The sequence below is a fragment of the Thermoascus crustaceus genome, assembly GCF_041956765.1.
Source record: "Thermoascus crustaceus strain CBS 181.67 unplaced genomic scaffold VTN00scaffold_1, whole genome shotgun sequence".
NCBI classification, from domain to species: Eukaryota; Fungi; Ascomycota; class Eurotiomycetes; order Eurotiales; family Thermoascaceae; genus Thermoascus; species Thermoascus crustaceus.
The window spans coordinates 2,482,675-2,505,956 of record NW_027192527.1 but is presented as its reverse complement, the minus strand read 5'-3'; the positions used below and the strand labels follow the sequence as shown (position 1 = coordinate 2,505,956).

The following is a 23,282-nucleotide window of genomic DNA, read 5'->3' as shown; positions in this document are numbered from 1 at the left end:
ATGGAAAGGAGATACGAAAATACGAACACACGGGCTTGATTGAACCCTGAATCGCCCCTTCTCGATAGAGGCCATAGAGCTGAGCAAATGGCTAAGCATACCAGATTAGGGAAATGCAGATACCATCGACGAAGGTCATCAGGATTCCAGCCAAGTAAATCGAAGACATGACAGGTCATTTCTCAAAGAAATTTCGTTCCAGATGTATCATGAGGTCATCCTGCTCTTCTTCCTGGGCCGGCAGTCTCCAGAAGCTTTGAGAGTGATCGGCTATTCCCGGAGAGACGCCCAGGTCGTAGGCCAACAAATATCGTAGCAAACATCCACCAATATCCGTAAGAGAGGAGTTTCCTCTTCCCCTTTCTTTTTAATCTCGAAGAGACCAGCATTACACCACATAATGCGGTCTCCGAGCCGCCGAGGAGCTCCTCCGATTCGACGACGACGAATGTCCCCGTCTGCTGCTGTGGCTCCTGCGCCGGACGGTCGTCTCCTTGGTCTCCCTGACCACGACCTCCCTGTTGTGGCGGTGAATAAAGGCGGCGAAGATGGCCGTCCAGAAGAAGAAGATGACCTCCATGATGCCGAGCGCAAAACACGCCTTCAGCATGGCGCACGACTTGTTGATGTCAAACGACAGGGGGTTCCCGCTCTGGACGCCCCAGTAGCCAAAGGGCCCGAGGGAGATGTAGACCTCACCGCCGTCCCAGCGCGTGCAGTTCGCGCTCCCGATGAAGCCCAGCTGGTAGACGCCGGCGATGAAGGCGCCGAAGAAGCACAGGTCGACAAAGGAGACGAAGGCCGCGGAGCGCTTGGTGGTCGAGTGCCGGATCAGGGTGTCCAGGGACCAGAAGACGGCGATGACGCTGACGATGAAGAGGACGAGGATGTAGGGCGGGGTCATGATGTTGGCTTTGACGTATCCATCGACGAAGTAGGCCTGCATCTGTCAGCCAGGCAAATCGCGTGTGACAAGCTTGCAGCTATTCTTACCAGCATGCCAACGATCGGGATCAGGAAGGTGATCTCCACGATCCGCCAAAAGATGAAGAAGAGGCTGCCGAACATCTTGGACGGTGTCTTGATCTTTTTTTCCGTTGTTTGATGTGATGGATTCGGAGGATGGATCAAATGCAACACAAGCTTGACAGCTAGAACTTCATGTCAAGAGATATTGTACCGTACAACGCGTGGTGAGAGTGTTGTACAGCTAGCTGCAGCAGTAGTATTGCCTAGGTGACGCTGCACCGCAGTAGCGGACGCGACAACAAAGCAACAAATACCAACGGTCTGATTAAGGTGGGAGGGAAGATGCAAAGGAGAAAAGATTGGGAAGCAAAAAGAGAAGAAGACAAAGAGACCGGCCATGCGGCCTTGTGTTCGCAACGCCGTGGCCATGGTGAGCGGCATCCTCCTCGAGGAGGCTGGGAAACTAAACTCACAGTTTAGTGAAGGGGCTGGTCGAGTCTCGAGCGCCCGCCCAGTCTTCGCGTCAGCTAGCCATGTGCATTCGGTGACAGAAGGCCGGCCATGCTCTGAACACTTTCATTATTAGCACGAATAAGAAAGCCGGCCCTCGTCAGCAGCCGCCATGTTCGTCATCTGTGTTGTTTTCTGCAGCGGTGATCCTGACAGGCCACGGGCCCGATCTGCGGTCTGGAACCACACGGGCTGCCCCGCGCGCCGTTCCGGGCGCCCGGCATCGTTACATCCGCGAAAGACTCACCGCATAAAGGGCATGTACAGACAGCCTCCACGTCGAGCAAGTCTTTATTATATCCAACAGCTAACCAAAGTATTGGCCCTTGATGCTCTCTCACTATTCAATCCTCTTCCAGGTTGACTGCCAAGATCTTTGTTCAATATTCATGTTCTACATCTTACAATCAAGACACATCTGATTGACTGCAAGCCATCCCGTGCTCGCGAAATGCTGTTGTTAGATGATTTGAGGATATGACTGCTATAGAAGATGCACCGTAGAACAGGCCTGAGATTCACCTCTAGAAAATACAACGTCCGGGGGGGGGGGATCAGAAGACCAGCCAGAAATACCGTCGTGAACAATACAAGTAAAGCGATCGTCATCGAGATAGTATATATAAAATAGAGACAATACAATGCTTCCGGTCTCATAAACATCGTCCCAAATGCCGGTTTATAATGCATGCAACAAAAGGACAAAGCATCGCAAGTCCCTATCCCGCAAGATCCGGCTCTCATGCGCCGTGCGGCTGTGCCGTCGTCAATGGCCGCTGTACTTCGCTGATTGGAGCGCCTTGGGTAGGTTGTCCCGGTGGATGATAGGAAGTGTCGGCCTCGTAAGTGTAACCCGGGTATTGCGAGTTCCATTCGTTGTTCTGCGTCCTCACGTACGGGCCCCGCATCTCATATCCATCCGTCACATCCTCGCTCGAGGATGACGAATAGTTATCGTCGGGATCGCGACGTTGACGGGCGTACATATTCGACTCGTACGGACGAGGAGATACAGTTGGATGAGGTGGCGGTGGAGGGGAGCTGGTCCTACGGAGTTCCGTACCGCCAGGTATATCGATTCGTTCCTCGTCGGGGTTGCGGAGCGCCACAGAACTCTCGTTGAATCCCTCCTGATGAGGAGCACCAGCGGGAGCCCGGGGTTCGGTACCCCAGGTGCGGATCGGGTATGCCCTGCCCTTCTTCCACGGCTCGGTGATCGGAGGGAAGTACTGGCGGTACGAGGCCCAGGCCGTAAAGACCCCCAACAGAGATCCGGTGATGACGTCAAAGGGATGGTGTCTGGCATCCATAATGCGTGATACCGCTATAAGAGTGGCCACGAGGCATGGAATCATGATCAAGATCGTCTTCCAGACTTCGCCCCGGTTGTCCATGACATGCAGCTTTCCGCACAGATACAGTGAGAGGTAGAAAAGGCCAGCAAAGGAGGCTGGAAGAAAGTTAGCAACGAAAGATCCATACAAACATTGCTAGTGACGGAAGTCATCTTACAGCTGCTGTGGCCTGGATTCAAAGTCAGCATTCAATTCTTTGAAGATCTGGACATGAAAGGGATCAACGAACCAGACGGCCACGAGCGGAAACCATCCTTCAAGATCGCATGGTCAGGCTGTCTGCATATCGTGTAATTGGAAAGACCCCAAGACTTGAGATCTTGGGCGAAAGGATCAGGGTTGCACCGGGAGATGATGTCTGGCCGGGGCTTCCCACAGGCGTTCTTCAACACCTGCGTGATGACAAAGGCCAATCCCTGGGACAGCAGAAGGCCGAGGATGCCACAGTTCAGCTCCCACAGTCGATCCTTCCACCTGTATGTCCCGGACAGCTTCCTCCGTCCCGACATCTTCCCCTTGGAGGGCTTGTGGTGCGAAAAGAGGCCATCGATAAAGAGGGTGTAGATCACAATGACCACCACGGGAAGGCCACAGGAAAGGGCGACGGCCTGGCCGATCGTTATGGTTTCGTGTACGGCGTACGGATATTGAAGGGAGATATTGTTCAAGGAGAAGTGTTGATGGTACGGCTCGATCGCATCAAGGATATAGAATCCGATCACGAGGGCACTGTCAAGGGTTCGTGGTCAGTACGTCGATCGATACCAGACACGGGGGACGCTCAAGGAAGCAAGTGGTCGCATGTCACAGCAGGCAAGATGGGCGACGAACATGATGATCACATAGTCGAAGATATACCTGAGGCAGGAGACGTTAGTATATGGCGTCACCCAGGAACAGGCGTTTTTCCAAAGGGAGATCTCACGATATGACGACGCGGGCTCGTAACCGCTTCTTGGAGAAGGGAAGTTTAGAAGGGAGCTGGTCCATGATTTCCGCGTTGAACTCAAGCACGAGATGACATATAATGGAAGTAATATCTCAGGAAACCGGATGTCTCCCAGTTCACAGCCCGAGTACCCTTTGGAAAAAGGCGGGAGAAATGCAAAGTCGGGGGAAATGATCTGGCAGGCTCCCTTGATCCCCAGATCGACGATCTTCAGCTGTGACCCGTGGGCCAAGCCGCTGCGACAAACGACAGCAAATGCCAAGCAGCGCTGAGCCACTATGCAGCGGTTCGAAGTTCAACGGTCGTGGATGAACTATCCTCCCAGTCCACACCTTTATAGAGAAAGAAAAAAAACCATAAATGCAACTACCGACAACTCGTGCGCAGCGACTCAGCCACATGCGCAGTCATGCGTGGCCTGGAGAAGCCACCATGCCGGATTGCTATTAATACCGGGGTCTGGCCGGGCCAAAGCGGGCCCAACCAGCCCGCTGGTTCGCCCACGACTCGCGGTGGCTCCTCTTCTCCAGGCGCCATCTCCGGCTCCCGTTGCTTGTTCTTGCCGCTCACCAAAGGGGATCATCCCGCCTGCGCACGTGTACTCCCTTCGATTGGATCCCTGTGGCTGGTGACTAACCTGCCTGTTTGGACGTGAAAAATTTCCCCCACCTGTTATTACGGCCGTAGCTACTGTCCTGCGCCAATTTAGGTATTCATTCGTCACCTCTGCAGTCTAATCGAATGCTCAGAGAAGGTTACCTAGCCAGTTTACACCAGGCATGGCAGGTACGTTATTATGGTCATCATCCACGTGAAGAGACGACCCCTGATATTGCCTGTAGAGACATGAGGACAAGAGCGATTCGAGTAAAATAGGACGATAACAATAGAATGACCAATTGAAGTTAAGGTTGAATAGAGCAGTGGACTGACAAGCAAAAGAATCCTTTTGTCGGCAAACTTTGGTGAACGATAGCTTCAGGGGGGTCTTGCCAACCGGACTGATCTCTATCCCTGCAGACAGACCAATAAAGAGCTGGGTATTCTCTTTGTGAAGAATCCAATCGAGATCCTTTCTCTTGGCACATCGGACCAGATGCAGATACCTAAGTCTTTCAAGGGCCTCAGGCTGCTCAACGCTACTACGCACCAAGGCGGAGTTCCAACTACAAATAGACTGAACGCTACTGTACAAAACTCGCGGTGACTATGTCGAGAAAAGTTAAAAACATAATTGAAATTTAAATTTATATATGAAATAAACATCCAATCTCTAGTTCCCGTTTATCATTCTCAAAAAGGATAGTGTCAGTCTCATGTTTCAAGCATAATAATCTCTGGTCGTTAAGGAGCGTGGACATGGAAGCTCGAGGTTCATCATATCAACATCATAAAAGGAATGTGTTGAATAATACACGGCGAACCAGAAGGTCCCGAAGAAGCGAATAGGAACTCAATTGGCAGTTATCTGAATTTAGCACTTGGTGATGTAGAGACCAAGTCTGCAACCCTTGTTAGCTAATGACCTTTGTCGAGGAGATAGCGAGGGGCTGAACTTACGGAGAGGGGTTCCAATCCTGGAAGTAGTTAAGCTCGGTCGAGCCAGCGTTGCTGATCTTGTAGCCAACGGCCTGGCCCGCAGGGCAGTCGAAGGTGGCGATGGTGTAGGAGTTGCCAGGGGAGACGGTGAATACACCGTAGTCCTCCTTGACTGCCGGGGCGTTGCTGTAGCAGGTGTCCTGGGCAGCCGGCGACTGCAGAGAGGCGAACTCGAGCTTGCCGTCACCGCTGAAGCTGTAAGAAGAGGTCTCCAGGTCTTCCTTCTTGGGGAACAGGAAGACCAGTGAGCACTTCTTTCCAGCATCACTCTGGGGAATGTCGAAGTTGAAGAGCGTCGAGACGGAGGAGGTGATCGTGCCGTTGTACTGGGTGCCTGCAGCCTTGTCGGGAGAGGAGGAATCGACCGGGATGATCAAGTGAGGGTACTCATAGGGGCCAGAGAGGTTCGCCGGGCATCCAGAGCCAGAGCTTCCAGAGCCTGCAGACTGCGTCTCAGACGGCTGGGGCGCAGAAGGAGCGGAGGAAGCCTGGGTTGGCGCAGGCTGGGAGCCGGAAGCTGGGGCGCTCGACTCAGGCGCAGGGGAAGGCTGAGAGCTGGAGCCCGGAGCAGTTGCACCAGGAGCAGGGGCAGACTGTGAACCAGAGCCATTGTTGGAGCCGGAGCCAGAGCCTGGCGCAGTGTAGCCAGGAGCCGGGGCAGACTGGGAGGCAGAGCCGGAGCCGCTGTCAGAGCCCGGGGCAGACGATCCAGGAGCCGGAGCGGACTGAGAGCCAGAGCCGTATCCGGAGCCAGATCCAGGAGATGGCGAAGAGCAGGATCCAGAGCCAGAAGAGCCAGGAGCAGGAGATGGCTGAGAGCCAGAGCCTGGAGCGGTGTAGCCAGGAGCCGGTGCGGACTGAGAGCCGGAGCCATAGCCCGGAGCAGACGACTGAGGGGCAGCTGGCTTAGAGGTCGAGGCCGGAGCACTCGACTGAGGAGCGACAGAGACCGAGGGCGAAGACGAAGATGAGCCCTGTCCCTTGCAAGAGTCTGCCATCAGGGTGATCTCTTTGCAGCCGGTCTGAGCGGAACTGTCATTAGAGGTGTAGAGGTTCATTCCGCCATTTTCACCCGTCTCGCAGGCGTAGAACTGGGAGGAACCGTGATACTTCAGAGTGCCCTCCGACGAAATAGAGAAACCTGGAGTGGGCTTGGCTCCCAGATCACACTGGAATTGGACAGCGGGGGCTAAAGACACTGTTAGCAGAGACTCAATCCTTGGCCATTCCTGTCATCGACATTACTTACGAGGAGTCAGGATGCATCCACGTCCGCTGCTGTCGGTGATGGCACCGCTGGAGTCGATGCAGAACTGCGCAGGAGGCAGTCCTCCACGGACGCGGTTCTGTCCGTCACCAAGTTGGCCAATGGTGCCGGACACACCGCCAGAAGCGGAGAGACCGAAGCAGCAGGTGTTGCTTCTGCCCACAAGAGCGTTCGCTCCAGCCGCGAAGGCGGCAACAGCGACGACGTTTTTCATAATTGGGAGGATCGACAACGAATGACACTGATCAGAACAGAAAGCGAGTGGAAGTCTATGAAACCTTGAAAGAAAGACAAGTCTTTCTCACTTGGTCGAATCCCAGCCAGGGTGCGAGAGATGCATCTTATATTTATAGCCCAATGTGGGTAACAGAACATCATGAATAATCTGTGATAGAAGTCAAGCCGACATAGGCCGATAACTCCACACTGCGATCAGGAAAGAAACAGACCCACCGGGATCTGAGGGGAAAGAAGAAACCAGTCGTCTGTAGAAAAGACGACGATGTGGACCATCTTGGCAGGAACATGACGGGGAAGAAGGGATCCGAGCCAGCGGTTAGACCTGTTTTCCGGCCAAACCGGGCTGAAAAAAAAAAATAGAAACAGCGGGTAAGTCTCTCATGGTTGTATAGGCGTCAAAATGTCATGCAAGAATTGCCCTGTGAGGCTGTGCCACTGGAAGAAGTTGGAGAAGCGACCCAGCTGGGTGAGTTAAGCGCTCCACCAACAGGGCAAGTTCTAGAAGTGTTTTGAGGAACGTAGGCCATGTCAGCGGTAGCCATCGTAGTGTGGAGAAGATGGCAGCCAAGTCAGTGGGGGTTTGTAACTATCAAAAGTTGACGTATCCAGGGTTCTTTTGGTCACGGGCCATGGTTCGCACGGTCATCTCAGATGAATCATGGCTTATTCTTGTCGAAGGAGGCCGTATAATTTTAACCACCAGTCAGAGGGTTTCGGATCCTGAAGCGACCCAGAGAACTTCGTGACATCGGATAGGAACAGGCAGTGGTCTTTCGGGTAGCCGGAGAAGACGCGAGAAACGACAGAATTGTCCGTTGGTACTGTACCTGATCAGCGGACCGAGAAACTCGCACACTTCACGAGAAGACCAATTCTTAGGGGCCAAGAAATAATATACTTGGAATATGCGCGATGCGCACCACAAGCGTCCAGCGTGCAAGGGCATCAGAGCGTCAATGGCAAAGTTGAGGTCGACTCAAGCTTCGGCTAAAAGACGCAGCGTCAAGCCGGCGCTTCCCTTGCTGCTGTGATTCCCTGTTTCATCGCTACTATTCTTAGCGCCGCTGCGAATCAGCGTCCAGCAGCCAACCGCTTCGCGGTGGACCATGACGAATTGCTCCTCACGTTCTAGACACAGCCGGACATTCGGGTCTCTCTCCGATCGAAACCTCGTCCTCTGTCTGGGAATACGCGTAACCCTCCCCAGAGATCCAGACTGTCAGCCCGGCGGCGATTGCTCCCTACGGAAACTGTCCTGCACTTCCCACCGCCCATCCGGTGTCTGGACCACAGAAGTGACAGGTCTCATGCACACTGTGGCTGAGGGCATCGATTATGGAAATTAGCCGGCTGTAGAACCGCTGGTCGACTTGATGCTGGATTTGTTACAGCTGCTCCTGCAACTACTGAGCTGGGCAACCGACAACGTTGAGCCAAATAACTGTCAATGAGAAATTACAATGGATCACGATGTTCTGCGAGATAATTTGCGACGTTTCAGCGCATTTGAAATTTCCTCGGGATTATCGCTACTTCAGTATCCTACGACGGTTACGCTGAAGGACGTCATGTCATGGCGATCTTCAGTGACCGGGATAAGATTTGCACTTGACAGCTAAGTTAATTCGCCATATGCAATGCTCACCGCTGAAATCCTGTTGTAAGGTCAACTGGATAATAACGATTAGAATACAGTATTAGACGAGATTTCGGATCGGATGCCTCCGGCAGCAATCCTGAGCCTTCGGCGTGTACACCCGAAAGCGCACAGATTAGTAAGACTGCTGCATTGCAATCTATTATTCATGGATGGAGTCATACAGTACGAGGCTTCAGTTTCTGTGGCAAAAAAACAAGAGGAATTCGCGTGGGATTTCCCTATTTATGCTATAGCAAACAAACACGCCTTATCAGGTGAAGAGGCCCGCGCGCGTGATCAACTTCCGCCGTGAGCATCCGCTTCGGACGGAATGAAGACAAGTCTAGATCAAGCATGTAATGGATTTCTCCTCAGGGCCATTAGCTTTGTCAGGTTAAATCTGTGTACAGAGGTAATAGACCTACAGATCACCTGATGGCTTGAATTGATATTGTCAAAGGTTGTACTTGTACTGGCTTCGGTGTTTGACGGAGGTTGAAGAGGGATAAAAGACAGAGCGCTCTACAAATCCACTCCCACTTCAATAAGGACTTTACCCTTACATTGAGGCTAATTTATTCGTAGACGCGTGGGTTATAAGAGTGCGAAACGTCCAAAACGTCCTTAATCGGTCAGAACATTGGTCGGACATGCCGGCAGCCAACCAGACCGTGGTTAAATAAGGTAGGAGAATTTTGTTGATAGCCACATGAAGACACAATACAAGCCTTCTCAAAACAAGTGGTGACTCTTCGGTTAGACAAGTACATGAGAAAAAGTCGCATATCTGAGAAGAAACATTCATATCTCTGAATAATATACAAGACGTCATATCTTCCTTCACAGCTTTCCGCCGGTAATCTCCTCTGCGAGCTTCTTGACTCTGCCCTGGATGACATCCCAGCGAGCGGCTTCGCTCTTCTTCGAATCGTTGACGATGGACTGGATGGTTGGCGGCACACCCAGGTTCCAGATGTTCTCTCCCGGCTGGTGGTCGTTGCGCCAGGCCGGGTTCTCACCCTCAGGAAAGACCCTCTCAATTTCGGCAGCAAGCTGAGCCTCCGTCGTAATGAAGTTGCGGGCGTTCATGTACAGTGTGTGGATGGCATCCTGTCTCTCGGCCTTCTTTTCAGCTTCCTTAGCTTCCAGGAGAGCCTTGGACCTAGCAAGACGCTCCTCTCGGTCCGGGTCGGGCAGCACTGAGGACTTAGTTGGCTGCATTGCCTTGACGACAGACGGCCTCGTCAAACGCTCATCTTCCCTTTCCGGCTGATTCAAAATACGCTCCCGTCTGAACTGTTTCGCCATGCTCCGCCGCACCATGAAGGAATCGGTCTTCTTTTTCCGCTCGTGCAATTCGAGGAGACCCTCTCTCAGATTCTTCCTCCTCGTCTCGGCCATCTTCCGCCTCCACTCATTGTATTCGACGTTAGGGTCATCGGGCTGGACCTCCGGCTCCTTTGTGGGCTCTGGGGTTACAGCCGCGAGGTATGCCTCCGAAGGCTTATCCCGTCGGCGGGCCGGGAACAATTCTCGGGGGACGGGGAGTGTACCCTTGACACGCGGTTTTGAGGGGAGATCAGGCTGTATCGTCTTCGGAATCTCAATGAAATTGGGAGACTCTGGTCCGACTCGGAGACTGGACGATGTTGCGAAACCGCGGACCTGCCCTGCGGCGGTCCTGCAGTGACGGTACAGCGACATTCTGAAATTCACGTCCGGGTATAAGAGGAACCGTAACACAACGAAGGACAGAATAAACTAAAGCAAATTGGACAATCTTAGCTCATCCCCGGACGTGCAGGGCGGCCAATCTGCAAGACGTCGCGGACGGGGTTCGCTGCGAGACTTCGGAAAGAGGCTGAAGCGATTTTCTTACGTGTGGCCCGTGCACCACAAAGCTTGGCGCCCGCAGCTAGAAGAAATATTTCCCCTCGAATTTTTTTTCCAGCCTCTTTTCTTCTCCCAGACGCCTGTGAAATTTCACAACGTCCCTACCTTTACCAAGACTTTTCCAGGTTTGAATACCTGGTAGGCGTCACCATGGGTACGGGTAAGAAAGAAGCTACCCGCCGCGAGCGGCAGGGGAAGGTTGGGGATGGCATGGGCAATGTCAAGGTCAAAGGTGAAAACTTCTACAGGTGAGTCCATCTTATTTTTTGTGTGATTCCAGAGTCTACCGTTTCCATATAATGTTTATGCTATATCTAACCATGACTAACGTTCTGCAGAGATGCGAAGAAATTGAGGTACCTGAACATGCTCAAGGATGGCAAGCCCCAACGGAACGCTGCTGGGAAGATCACCAAGGCTGCGTCATACCAGTCGCGCGAGATCCCGAATGCTCGGATTGAACCGAACCGTAAATGGTTTGGGAATACCAGAGTCATCTCTCAGGAGGCGTTGGCTTCCTTCCGAGAGGCAGTTGCTGAAAAGGCCTCGGATCCTTACCAAGTCCTTCTGAAGACCAACAAGCTCCCCATGAGTCTGATCAGAGATGGTCAAGGCGTAAATGGGCTGAAGCAACACAAGGCCAAGATGGCTGTGGAATCAGAGCCTTTCAGCGAGACCTTCGGGCCCAAGGCTCAGAGGAAGCGAGTCAAGCTGGGAGTAGGCTCCCTCGAAGACCTTGCAGATGAGACTGTTAAGATGCATGACTCCTATCTCGAAAGATTGGATCAGCAAAAGCTTCTTAGTGGCAATTCTGGTGCTGCTGGCGATGACGCCGACGGCGAAGATTCTACTCTTGCTACAGCGCGAGAACCTGTCTTCTCCAAGGGACAGAGCAAGCGTATCTGGAACGAACTCTACAAGGTTATTGACTCATCGGACGTGGTAATCCATGTTCTCGATGCCCGTGATCCCGAAGGCACACGGTGCAGAAGTATTGAGAAGTACATCCGTGAGGAAGCCCCGCACAAGCACCTGGTCTTTGTGCTCAATAAATGCGATCTCGTACCGACGAGCGTGGCTGTAAGTTGCCTACTGTTTCTAATATCTTGCTTTCTGTTGCTTTGCAATCCTCTTTCAACTTCATCTGTGCCATTGTTCTGTCAAGGCTACTTCCGGCAATCAATTGCCATTTCTCAATGGAAGTTTGTCTGTTACGGCTTTGGCAGATTGATACTTGCCCGCCGTCCAGCTTCTTTCTGAAGTTGGGCTGACAACCTTTCGTTTTGAAGGGCCGTCGTTAAGGGCTAAGTCGTGTTTTGTTTGAGTTGAGTTCTGCTTCTGCCGTTAGGTGGCTCATAGCAGTTCTCTTAGTTACATCTCACACATTATCCTTACAAATTATTTTCGCATGTTCTTGAAGTCTGTCTATGGCCGGTCATCGGGTCGCTAACTGGTTATACCAGGCATCTTGGGTACGGCACCTGTCCAAAGAATATCCCACGCTTGCATTCCATGCTTCCATCAACAACTCTTTCGGAAAAGGATCTTTGATCCAGCTTCTCAGACAGTTCTCCTCACTACATTCCGACCGGAAACAGATCCAAGTAGGATTCATCGGGTATCCGAATACGGGGAAGTCTTCGATCATCAACACTCTTCGAAAGAAGAAAGTGTGCACGGTAGCACCCATTCCCGGTGAGACGAAGGTGTGGCAGTATATTACTCTGATGAAGAGAATATACTTGATCGACTGCCCCGGTGTGGTCCCTCCAAATCCCAACGACACTGAAGAAGATATCTTGCTTCGGGGAGTTGTTCGGGTAGAAAATGTTCAGAACCCTGAGCAGTACATTCCTGCTGTCCTTAAAAGGGTTCAGCCTCGGCATCTTGAACGTACTTACGAGATCAAGGGTTTCAACGGCGATGCTCTTGAATTCCTAAGCATTCTCGCACGCAAAGGAGGCAGACTTCTCCGGGGCGGAGAGCCTGACCTTGACGGCGTCGCGAAGATGGTTATCAATGACTTCCTTCGGGGGAAGATACCTTGGTTCACTCCGCCGCCCAAGGGATCAACTGAGGGAGAAGATGAAAAGATGGAGGGGCGAGAAGGTAGACTTGGAGAGATGACTCGAAAGCGGAAGATAGATGAGGTGACGACATCTGATTCCAAGGAACCTGCAGATAAGGGCTCTGACAGCGATAACTCGGGTTCGGATGAGGATGTTGATGAGTTCGAAGGATTTAGTGACGAAGAAGACAGTGATGGTGGTGCGATCGTGGAAGAGAGCGATGATGAGAGTGCTCAGGGAAGCGATTGAGCCCGTATCTAAGCAGATACTACTCGTGGATTTTACTAGATCCCAAGCATAGAGAGAGATCTCTCGACAGAGCAGACATGGGGCACTCCGACCACTGCAGAATGCCGGAGCGGCAGCTTGCCGCACAAGAACACAGGGGGCGTGCTCTATCATATAGCCACGTCGCCCGTGCGTTTCACAGGGCGAAGTCTGCAGTGATCCACTTGCACGATCATCATAGCGGCAGTTGTCGAAGCTTAGTTGCAGCGTGTGGAGTGTCCCCAGCTTCAGGTGGTTCAAGACGATCTCGGTCTTGAGCAACACGGCTGGCTGATATGCCGGTGCACCTATGTTGTCATACTTGAATAGGCCTCGGGATTGCCCAACGTACTTTAGATACCCCAGAATATGTTCACGAAACAGAGAAAGTAATGATGCAATGTCATGTTTGGAACAATGGTAGACTCCGCTCTAGAGCTCTAGCTTTTCTTTTTCACAGTCTCCGATGGGCTGTGTTGGCTGTGCATCCCGCGCAGTGCATGACGCCGCCGCCTCACGTGGGGCCATCCCAGCCTCGCTCCAGCAACAGAGCACGAGTTACCGCAACGCCTTTTGTCGGCCTCATGCAGAGCAACCTGCCCGTCATTCTCGAAGATGATAAATATCCACCGCATCTCTAGTCCCGCCAGAGATGTCTTACCATCGCCACCATAATGGCGGAAGACGGCATGTCCATCATACCCTACCACTCATCTAACCGTGACATTGTCCTGTAAGGCTGCTCACTGCTACTCCCCCAGACCTCGTTTTCTCCTCCGAAGATAAGCGAGATCTCTAATGTCCCTGTGCGAACAGACGCCACAATGACTCGATCGTCGTCCTCGACCGCGAGTCCCAGCAGCTCGTCCTCCGCAATACGGCCGGCAGCAACCATGATGTCGAGCTGACCGACTGCCCTTACTGCCACCGTCCCATACGAGATGCCAACGGGGAAGCAGGACGAGATGGCCGCCACGGCCCGAGTTCAGCGCAGCCAGAATTCGTCAATCCGGATTATTTCCGCATGCTCCATAACAGCTTGCCCGGCTCCGCAGAGACCTCAGGTCCGCCCTCTCCTCGTCGACGACTCGTCCAACCAGCCCTCGCAGACGGCCCGACGACCGGCAGCTCGGACTATGGGACAAGCACTCCTGCTCCGCAGGGAATCTCGTCTGCAGCGTTCAGCCAGAATTACTTCAAAAAGTTCTTCGTGGAGGAAGCGGAGCTTGGGAGGGGCGGCAAGGGAGTCGTGTTGCTCGTGAAGCATGTGCTGGACGGTGTCGAACTCGGGCACTATGCGTGCAAGCGCGTCCCGGTCGGCGATGACCACGAATGGCTCAAGAAGGTGCTGGCTGAGGTGCAGCTGTTGCAGCATCTCTCGCATCAGAATGTCGTGTCCTACCGTCACGTGTGGCTCGAAGATGTGAAGCTCAGCAACTTTGGTCCCAGCGTGCCATGCGCCTTCATCCTCCAGCAATACTGTAACGCGGGGGATCTTCAAAAGTATGTGTACGGGTCAACCCAGACGGCCACTACGACGCAGCAGTTGAAGGAGCGTCTGAGGAGAAGGTCGAAGGGTCAACCTGAACCTGCAATGGAATTGGGAGGGCCTAGAAAGCTGCATTTTGAAGAAATATACTCGTTTTTCAAGGACATAACCTCTGGTCTGCGTTTCCTCCACGTCAACGGTTACATTCATCGCGACCTCAAGCCCAGCAACTGCTTGCTGCATGAAACCGGTCATGAACTACGGGTTCTGGTGAGCGATTTCGGAGAGGTCCAATATGAGAATACGGTCCGTAAATCCACCGGAGCAACGGGAACCGTATCGTACTGTGCACCAGAGGTCCTGCGACGAGAGTATCCGAACGGTCCTTATGGGAACTTCACCTTCAAATCCGATGTCTTCTCTCTGGGAATGATCTTATACTTCCTCTGTTTCGCGCAGCTCCCTTACCGCAATGCTGATATAATCAATGAAGAGAAGGAGGACCTAGATCAACTCCGTGAAGAGATTAGCCAGTGGACTGGGTTTGACGACGCACGGAGGATGAGACCAGATCTACCGGAAAAGCTGTATACCTTCCTGAAGCGGCTGCTGTCAGTTGATCCGGACAAGCGACCGACTGCGGACGAAGTTTTGAACGGTATCCAGGCCGGCGTCAATATCAATGGTAATGAAAATCGTCGATTCGCTCGTGCTAGCTCCCATAGTCCCGACTATCGTTCGAATCCACGAATTCAGCCCATTGACAGCCCGGGGCCTGCATCCAATCCTCGACACTCGCATTCGCCGACCAAAAGCGTACCTCAAGCCGCACCTCTACGCCAGAGCCCGATGTACGACGCGAGGTCCACCCAGACTCCGGAAACCGAGTCAGAGATGGACAATCGTTCATCTCTCAGTCCGGAGCGGCATTTGATCGTCCGCCCCAAGTTCTCAGCGACCCCTTCCCTGTCCCCAACGGCAAGCGAAGATCGCGAGGAACGGTACAGACATCAGCAGATCCAGCACCACCACCACCACCAGCAACTACTACCACCGCCCCCGAACCGATTAATCTCTCTCAATACCATCTCATTCTACCTGCGATCCCTCTCTAACCGCAGACTGTATTCTACTCTCCCCGTCGTGCAGCTGGCACTGTTCCTCTTCAAGATCGTCTCCGCGTTTCAGCCCTGCTCCCCTCTCGCGGTCAATCCATGGGTGTTCTACCCGCTCCTCTTGCTCGCGGCCGTGAACCTCGGTACGCGGGGTTTCAAGATCCAGGCCCTGGCCGTCGTCGCGCATGTCGCGGTCGTAGGGCTCAGTCTGAGGTGGGGTGTTTTATGTATGTGGAGCCCCCACACGACGGCAAGGTCGACCGTGTTCGGGCTTTGACGATCAAAATCAACATTTCGTTTCTTTTCCAATTTGTATAATCATCACCGTTCTATTCCCCGGAGTTAGTTGAGAGGGGCGGTTCCGTGAACATTAACATGCATTTTTTTAATGATATGCGAAAGGAAAACAGCCTTTCAGAAACACCAAACAAAAGTTATACCCTGATAATAATGCGACTGGTAATGAGCGAAGACGAATGCGAACATGAACACGGATGGTTGAATTGGAAAAGAAAGAATGAAACCTCTATTCTGTCATTCTGTCATTCTATCAAATCAAAGGAAAGATTAAGGGCCACGGGCCGTGAATGTGTCCTATCCAGGTTATTTACTACATGTTCTACTTCGATTTAGCATGGATACGATACAAATCTTATGGTAAAAGACAAGCCCGTTTTCTCTTTTGTCAATAAGAGTAGTATTTTCATATGATCTCCCGTGTACCTGCCTAGCCAAAAAGAAGTAAAATCGTATAAGCCAAGCTCATCCCCGCACACGATGTCCTTTCATTCACCAACCGGTCTAGAGTAATTAAAGAAAAGAAAAGAAAAGGAACGCCCAAACTCCATCGCTATGCTCGTGAACCGGAATAAAAAAAAAAAAAAAACAAGAAAAATTCTAGCAAAATACACTTTGTAAAAAAGAAGAAGAAAAGATAATACTCAAGGCCCGATCCCAGACGAAACCGCCGCAGCCGCCGCGGAATCCGTCGCCACGGACTTGGACGCCGCCAGCGACGCGGCATCCCGCTTCGTGACCTCCTCCTCGATGAAGCACCCCAGCCCCGCGAACGCCTCGAGCATCGTCCGGGCGTAGTACTCGCGCAGGTCGTACCCGCCGGCCTGGACCTGGACGTCGTTCCGGAGCCGGTCGAGGTAGCTCGAGGGGTAGTGGTCCTGCAGGACGTAGTAGTCGCGCTTGTCGGGGACGAGGCCGCCGAAGGGGTCGTAGGGCTTTTCGGGTTCGGGAGCCTTGACTTTCTTCAGGCCCTTGATGAGGCCAGTGTCGATGTCGGTGCCTGCAAGGTCTGCGGTGGTGGGAGCCTGTCCCGCCACCGTGGCAGCTTTGCGGACTTCCATACCACGCAGCGCGGCCTGTTTCTGCCGGATGCGTTCCTCTTCGCTCCGTCTTGCGGACGACTTCTTGAGCCGCACCGTCGTTTGCCCTTCCTTGGCGATCGTATCCGCGTCCCCCGGTCCACCGGCCGCCAGGCGGGCAAGGACGTCCTCCCGGTGCGCGGCCATCTCGCGGCGCTCGTTCTCGTACTCCTGCCTCGCGAGCTGCCGGCGGAGACGGGCCTGCTCTTGCTCGATGGACTGCTGCTCGAGGAAGGACGAGCTCTCGGCGGACTCGAGGGCCTGGTTGGCCTTGATGGAGTGCATGTTGGCGGCGGCGTAGGACTGCAGGTCGGCCTCGGTCTTGGCGACGTCGATGCCGTGCACGAGGTTGGCGATGATCTCCTCGCGCTGCTCGAGGAAGTCGTCGTACGCGCGTTTGCTGGCGAATTCTTCTTCGCGGCGGTTGAGACTATATACTCATCGTAACACATGTTAGATATCCCAAGGGATGTAACATGTCCCACTTTTTTAAGGAAGGCAACGTACATCCCCATCACCCTCTTCCGGATATCCACCTCCCGCTCGACCTCGATGTCCTCAAAGGTCTGCTTGCGGAACCGGTTCTTGCGCAGCGTCTTGTGACATCCCGCAACGGGGCAGGGCGCCGGACCGGACGAGAAGATGCGGTCCACGCACGACTCGCACATCTTGTGGTAGCATTCCGGGTTGATGAGGAAGCGCATGTCCGGGTTCAGGTAGCGCGAGGATTTGCAGACGGGGCAGACCTCTGCATTGTCATCTTGTTAGCTGGATGGACTATGGAGGTATCTTACGGCGCATGCCGCAGTAGGTGGACTTGATTCGGGAGAAAAGGGAAAATCGAGCTCACCGTCTTCTTCCCCGCGATGGGCCACGCCATTGCGCTGGACAGACATGGTGGTGGCCATGAAGAAGAGACGAGGAGATGTAGAACGAGAGAGCTGGATGAGATGGATGTTCTGGCGGAGATAGCAGGTCTGCGGCGCCGAGCGCCGGCCAATGCGGAGGCGGCGTTGCCTCCGTCCCGTCCCTTTTGCCTCTTCCTATAAAATCTCACAAATCTCCCACTTTTCTTCCCCTCTCCTCGCCTCTGCGGCACCTCACTCGGTTCCCCGCCAGACCCTTCCCACACACAATGATCTGGAATTGAATTCAGGCTGAAAGATGCCAGACGAAACCAACCTCGCCGACCTCGAGCGCCAACGCCTCGAGCTCGAGCAAAACGTCCGCAAGCTCCAGCAGTCCCTCTACCACTGGCGCCTCTGGGAAGCCGAGTACGACGGCCTGAAGGAGGAGCTTGCCTCCCTCCGAGATGGCTCCACACGCGACGACTTCCTCTCCAAGGGCCGCGAGTTCGGCGGCTCCCTGGTCACCGAGGACGAGGTCCGCGTGTTGCTGGGCGAGAAGCAGGGCCTGACCCGCTCCAAGGAGCAGGTCGTCCAGCTCATCTCGCGGAGAATCGACTATGTCAAGCAGAATGTGGCCACGATGGAAAAGCGGCTGCACGCCGCGGAGGATCGGCTCAATCGTCTGCTGAATATCGAGACGCCGCGGGATGTCGTCCGTGTCGAGGGCGAAGATGGCGCGTTCCCCGTGACGGAGATTCTTGAGGAATTGGACGAGGAGGGGAATGTGATCAAGGGCTCGACGACGACCCCTGGGGAGAAGGCGCCTGAGCTGCTGGAGGTCTTGAAGAAGGCCGGGGTAAAGGACATTCCGGAGAAGATTGCGGCGAAGAAGGCGGAGGCGAAGGAGAGCAAATCTGCCAACGTGGAAGAGGTTTCTGAGTCGGAGTCAGAGCTGGAACAACCAAAACAGACGCCAAAGCAGGAACCTAAGAAGGAGCCTGAGCAGGAATTGAAGCAGGGTCCGAAGCAAGAACCCAAGCAGGAGCGTAAACCGGAGCCCAAGCCTGAATCCCAGCGGGAACAGAAACAGGAGCAGAAGCCCGAGAAGCCTGTTCCTATTCAGACACCCGGCACCACTAAACAGCCAGAAAAGCCTGCCTCCTCGCAGGTCAATCGCGCCTCTGACACTTCTACAAAGCGTACTTCTGTCTCCGTCGAAAAGCCTGAAAAGGACGAAGATGAGCGCCCCGTCCCCGTCACAGACATAGACGAGTCGCCGGAGGACGCCAAGCTGCGCAGGGAGATGCTGCAGTACGGCCTCAACGAGGTGGGCGCCGTTGTTGCGGAGCTGGAGCTCGACGAAAACGCGAGCGACATCTCTATTGAAGATGAAGATTACGACTCCTACGAAGACATTGATCCGGATGATGATGAAGACGAGGAAGAGGATGAATACGGACGGACTACGAGAAGGGTCCTGACGGATGAGTACCATCAGCAGATGCGCGAGTTGGAGAGGAAGCTGAACGCTCGGGGTATGTTCAACGTCGGTCGCGACACCAGCTCATTACCCGAAGAGGTGAGACGGGAGCTGGAGGCGCCTCGCGGCGTTGTGAAGGTCGAGAGATCTGAGGCTTCTGGAGAGGCTGCGAAGGTGCCTGAAAAGGCTCCAGAGGAGAAGAAGCCCAAGAAGAAGGTGGCTTTCGCTCCAGAGCTCGACATCGCGCCAGACCCTCAACCTCCCGTTCAGCAGGAGAAGACTGCGCCCAGACAGCCAGAAACACCGCCCGTTTCGGAGTCTATCGTCGAGCGCACAGAGCCTGTCAAGGAACAGAAGCCCGCAGCACCTCAGCCTCCGAAAAAGGTCTCGCGGTTCAAGAGCTCCCGGGCTGCCGGTACTCCCGCGGAGACTGCTACTCCTGCTGCTGCTCCTATCGCATCCACCGTGAAACCTACGGTCGGCTCTTCCATCAAGAACCCAGATCCGTCATCTCTCCCGCTCTTCCCAGCCAAACCAAAAGAACCAAAACCTTTCTCTCAGCCTATCGCCACTGATATTATCGAAAAACATACCCTTTCCCAATCGCAATCCGAATCTCGACCGTCTGAGCCCCGGCCCCCCGAGGGAAAGACCCTCGCCGACACCCTCGTCGAGCGCGACGTCTCGGAGGGCAGCGCCGCACCTCCTGAACCGGATGAGCTCGACGAGGAGCTGCACCGGAAGGAGATCGCGACCGAGTTCTATAGGATGCGGAACCGGATGATCCACCGCAGCGGGGGGTTCGTGAACGATGATGAGCGGGAGACGGTGCCTTTGGATGAGGATGAAGAAGTCAATGAAGATGGGAAGCCGAAGAGGCGGGTCAGTCGGTTTATGGCGGCGAGGATGAGGTAGTTCTGTGCTGCCTGATACCTACCTGTGTTGGGTACGTTGTATAGCTTCTTGCATGGTCACGCAAGAGATAGGAGAGAGAAAGAAACAACTCCAGTGAATTCAAACCCCAAACGGTAGTTTCCCCCCTACCAGCACAAAACATCAATCAAAACACGGAACTGTCGCGCCATCCATGCTGCGCTCATGTCGTCTCCACGATATGACGCGGCATGGATGGATCAACCGTGATCAGTCCGCTTCCGCCTACTGAACTGATCACGACGCTGCGAAGTTCCAAGAGCAAAGAGTGGGCTCTCTGACTGCGTCGCCCCAATCTGACCGCCCCTTGACGATGGCCTCTTTAAGGGGAGTTGGGGATTGGAACCTACGTCTACTCCGGTGGACAGCTTTACTATCTGTGGTGACGCGGTAACGTTTCACCCACTACATTCATTCATTCATTCATCTATCGTATTCTACATATGATAGGTATAACTGCTGTTTGCAGTTCCGTAGCAGTTCCGTAAGACGGGCAAAGCTTCCCCAAGCCGAGGAGAGGAACGCGTACTGTACTCGGACACGTAAACCCCGAACGCCGACAAAGTCCCAGAATACATCGTCATTATCTGTTTTCCTTCTTCTTTTCCCCTTCAGGTTGATGGTGCGTTAAGTGCTCATACGTATTCTGGATGCCATTGGACATTTGACTTGACATCATCCAAAATAGGCAAGAAATAACGATAAAAAAACCAATGTATGTATGTGCATCAGTGCATCACGATTATCTCCATGATCTGCACTTCGGGTAGCTTCCCACCTAACTTCAACTTCTGTGCTCCGTACATTATTACAGTTGTATGTACTGTACAAAGTACTTACGTAGACTCCCACGGCGCAGCACGTTTTTGCTGTTCCATAACTGGACTAAACGAAAATAAAATAAAAGTGGAAACGTGGTGATCAGCACTACTACTCCATCGAAAAAAAGTCTAAAACCTAGATACATATTAATCACAGCCATACTGCGTAAGCGTTTTCGGAGTATTGCCGAGCCCTAAAGCTCTCACTTTTCGGGTTGGGTCAGTCGAGGCACCGCCATGGCCCCATCGTGATCACCATTGGAGTGGAGCCAACTTGAAATTAAACTTAGGTAAATAGACCAGGCTAGACTACTAGTAGACCAGACGAGACCAGACCAGACCAGATTAGAATGTGATGATGACGTTCTTTCTGACTGAAGAATATTAGGTAAAAACTTTATATTAGGTACGAAAAAAGGTTTATGAATACATGTTACACTATTCGATATTCTAGAAGTTGTTGGAGCCTCTTAAAAATTCCCAGGGAGGAGACGTTTTTTTTCTTCACGTCCCAACTACCTGGTAACCAACCACTTTGTGTATGTATACCTACCTAGGTACTATGATACAGCCTGGATGGAACTCGAAATCGAACATTCTGAAAAGAAACCTTAGCACGAACTTGCGCTAGAGTCAAAAATACGGCTGCAGAAAACAGCGGTATGTAAGTACTGTACATACAGCAAGGCAAGGCGAAATGAAAATCCCTGTTTGCTAGGTGGTCAGCACCACCTGAGCTCAGTACCTGCTCCTGCTCGGACGTTCGGACACTAATACTACTACTCCAATATTGTCCGAGTCCCGAGACTGAGACTGAGACTGCTTCAGCTCTGCTCCGTACATACATACATACATACGTCATAGTATATCCGTGTGTAGTAAACGTAAAGGCTGGATCCAGCAAGGATTTTCTTAAAACAGAACATAGAATCTCTCTGGTTATTGTGTCCCGAGAGAAGAGAAGAGAAGGCAAGAGGCCTGGCCTGGCGTCCAGTTACCTTTACCTGGGAGGTAACAGCTGGCTGCGATGTTGTCTGTCTTGTTTCCATACTCTTCTCTTTCCTGCGACTTCTTCAAATAAGCGGTTAAAAAAAGCTTCCATAAGCTTCTGCAGTTAGTGAAGCTGTTTAGTGAGTGTGTTAGATCCACCGTGATTCTATTGTATGTAAAGTATGTAGAGCGCAACTCCGTCAATTCTCTGCAAGGTTTCGTATTCGTGGACTGGTTTACGCAGGTAAATACCTAAAGTTCATGCGCAGGCCGCGTTGTCTGAGGCTGAGGTCCACCTCGCTTAAACAAGATATGCTATGATAGGTTTATGTTTCAATCGTAATCGAGGGCGGGAATTGCATTGCATGGGTGTATAAGCGGGTTTTGGTAAAAGGAAAAAGGGGGAAGGGGAAAAAGAAAGGAAAGGAACGGATCCGATGATGATGATGATGATGATGATGCTCTTGCATTAGCTGCAGCTTACATACTTAACAAACTGCCAGCTAAGACAGACAAACTTTGAATAGTAATATCTAACTAAAAGAAAGCTTGTTCTTCCTTGGCTCGGATGGGGCTATGTAGGTAGATGTTACCTAATCTAGACAACATGGGCAATGCTTTGGATCAGGAAATCATGCGATATTGTCCCATGCGTCCAGGCCAGCTTCATGAGAATACAAGGCAGTTAACTAAGGAGTACTGTCGATGAGACTTCGCATTGATAATGTGTACCTGGTACGTATACGGGGTACTCCGTACAGGAGACAGCAGTACTAGAGCTATCCGAAGCCACATCAGCTCAAATTGAGATTGATAAAAGAACTGGGCCTAGTTCTACGGTCCCACTGTCTTCTCGCCTAGTGCCTGACAAGCCTTGAAGAGAATGTTAGCCGGACAGATCACGCCATCACAGACGCACGAAGGATCTAGATCCTTGAGCTATCTAACCCCATGTGTGAGGGTCTAGTGCAGATCTTGTCTTGGAGCTAGGAATTGCGATGTCCAGACCTACGGAGTAACCCCGTAGAGCCTACAGGGCTCTTGCCAACAGTTATCCTGATGTTTCCACAAGACATGTGGGAACTGGGTTCCACTACAGCCTCACATTGTTTACGCAGTACCCGGGAAATGACTTACGGACACGCTCAGGGGGAATGGGAAGATGAAGGATATAAAGGAGAGAAGAGTTCCCCATGAACGACAACCTCAGATCACCATCGATCACAGTCTTCATTTCTATACAATCCCAACCATACAACACATCACACATTGAGAAACTCTCACTCTTGCTTTCTTTCAAGCCAAGGTTTCAATCACCATGCGTCTCAATATCGCCGTCCCTCTCGCCTTCGCGGCCGCCGTCTCCGCCGCCGCTGTTCCTCCTGCTCCTGCTCAGGGTGCTGCTCCTCCGGCTCACCCTCCTCCTCCGCCGGGTGCTCCTCATCACGCCCGTGATGTCCCTCCGCCGGATGT

The 23,282-nt window shown here is 52.8% G+C and overlaps 10 protein-coding genes across 10 annotated transcripts; 5 read left to right on the top strand and 5 right to left on the bottom strand.

Moving 5' to 3' along the window:
- Positions 1–388: 388 nt before the first annotated feature.
- On the bottom strand, positions 389–1,068 carry VTN00DRAFT_888 (uncharacterized protein; the record flags this gene model as incomplete). Its single annotated transcript, XM_069435777.1, has 2 exons — positions 389–940; positions 994–1,068. The coding sequence occupies 2 exons, from the start codon at positions 1,066–1,068 to the stop codon at positions 389–391; spliced, it is 627 nt and encodes a 208-aa protein (XP_069291595.1).
- Positions 1,069–1,366: 298 nt separating this feature from the next.
- Positions 1,367–1,733, top strand: VTN00DRAFT_887 (uncharacterized protein; the record flags this gene model as incomplete). The annotated part of the gene is made up of 2 exons (XM_069435766.1): positions 1,367–1,491; positions 1,556–1,733. The coding sequence occupies 2 exons, from the start codon at positions 1,367–1,369 to the stop codon at positions 1,731–1,733; spliced, it is 303 nt and encodes a 100-aa protein (XP_069291594.1).
- Positions 1,734–2,219: 486 nt separating this feature from the next.
- VTN00DRAFT_886 (uncharacterized protein) lies at positions 2,220–3,824 on the bottom strand (the record flags this gene model as incomplete). The annotated part of the gene is made up of 5 exons (XM_069435755.1): positions 2,220–2,929; positions 2,992–3,003; positions 3,064–3,563; positions 3,666–3,692; positions 3,760–3,824. 5 exons carry the CDS (start codon positions 3,822–3,824, stop codon positions 2,220–2,222), a joined length of 1,314 nt encoding a protein of 437 aa, XP_069291593.1.
- A 1,433-nt stretch (positions 3,825–5,257) lies between these two features.
- Positions 5,258–6,863, bottom strand: VTN00DRAFT_885 (uncharacterized protein; the record flags this gene model as incomplete). Its single annotated transcript, XM_069435744.1, has 3 exons — positions 5,258–5,285; positions 5,344–6,571; positions 6,632–6,863. The coding sequence occupies 3 exons, from the start codon at positions 6,861–6,863 to the stop codon at positions 5,258–5,260; spliced, it is 1,488 nt and encodes a 495-aa protein (XP_069291592.1).
- A 2,505-nt stretch (positions 6,864–9,368) lies between these two features.
- On the bottom strand, positions 9,369–10,232 carry VTN00DRAFT_884 (uncharacterized protein; the record flags this gene model as incomplete). Its single annotated transcript, XM_069435733.1, has 1 exon — positions 9,369–10,232. The coding sequence occupies one exon, from the start codon at positions 10,230–10,232 to the stop codon at positions 9,369–9,371; it is 864 nt and encodes a 287-aa protein (XP_069291591.1).
- A 339-nt stretch (positions 10,233–10,571) lies between these two features.
- Positions 10,572–12,739, top strand: VTN00DRAFT_883 (uncharacterized protein; the record flags this gene model as incomplete). Its single annotated transcript, XM_069435722.1, has 3 exons — positions 10,572–10,669; positions 10,760–11,501; positions 11,885–12,739. 3 exons carry the CDS (start codon positions 10,572–10,574, stop codon positions 12,737–12,739), a joined length of 1,695 nt encoding a protein of 564 aa, XP_069291590.1.
- Positions 12,740–13,431: 692 nt separating this feature from the next.
- VTN00DRAFT_882 (uncharacterized protein) lies at positions 13,432–15,638 on the top strand (the record flags this gene model as incomplete). Its single annotated transcript, XM_069435711.1, has 2 exons — positions 13,432–13,490; positions 13,574–15,638. The coding sequence occupies 2 exons, from the start codon at positions 13,432–13,434 to the stop codon at positions 15,636–15,638; spliced, it is 2,124 nt and encodes a 707-aa protein (XP_069291589.1).
- Positions 15,639–16,302: 664 nt separating this feature from the next.
- On the bottom strand, positions 16,303–17,633 carry VTN00DRAFT_881 (uncharacterized protein; the record flags this gene model as incomplete). Its single annotated transcript, XM_069435700.1, has 3 exons — positions 16,303–17,167; positions 17,245–17,485; positions 17,588–17,633. 3 exons carry the CDS (start codon positions 17,631–17,633, stop codon positions 16,303–16,305), a joined length of 1,152 nt encoding a protein of 383 aa, XP_069291588.1.
- Positions 17,634–17,901: 268 nt separating this feature from the next.
- VTN00DRAFT_880 (uncharacterized protein) lies at positions 17,902–19,980 on the top strand (the record flags this gene model as incomplete). The annotated part of the gene is made up of 1 exon (XM_069435689.1): positions 17,902–19,980. The coding sequence occupies one exon, from the start codon at positions 17,902–17,904 to the stop codon at positions 19,978–19,980; it is 2,079 nt and encodes a 692-aa protein (XP_069291587.1).
- A 3,147-nt stretch (positions 19,981–23,127) lies between these two features.
- Positions 23,128–23,265, top strand: VTN00DRAFT_879 (uncharacterized protein; the record flags this gene model as incomplete). Its single annotated transcript, XM_069435677.1, has 1 exon — positions 23,128–23,265. A coding segment is annotated over one exon (138 nt), but the record flags the coding sequence as incomplete, so codon positions are not given.
- Positions 23,266–23,282: the final 17 nt, after the last annotated feature.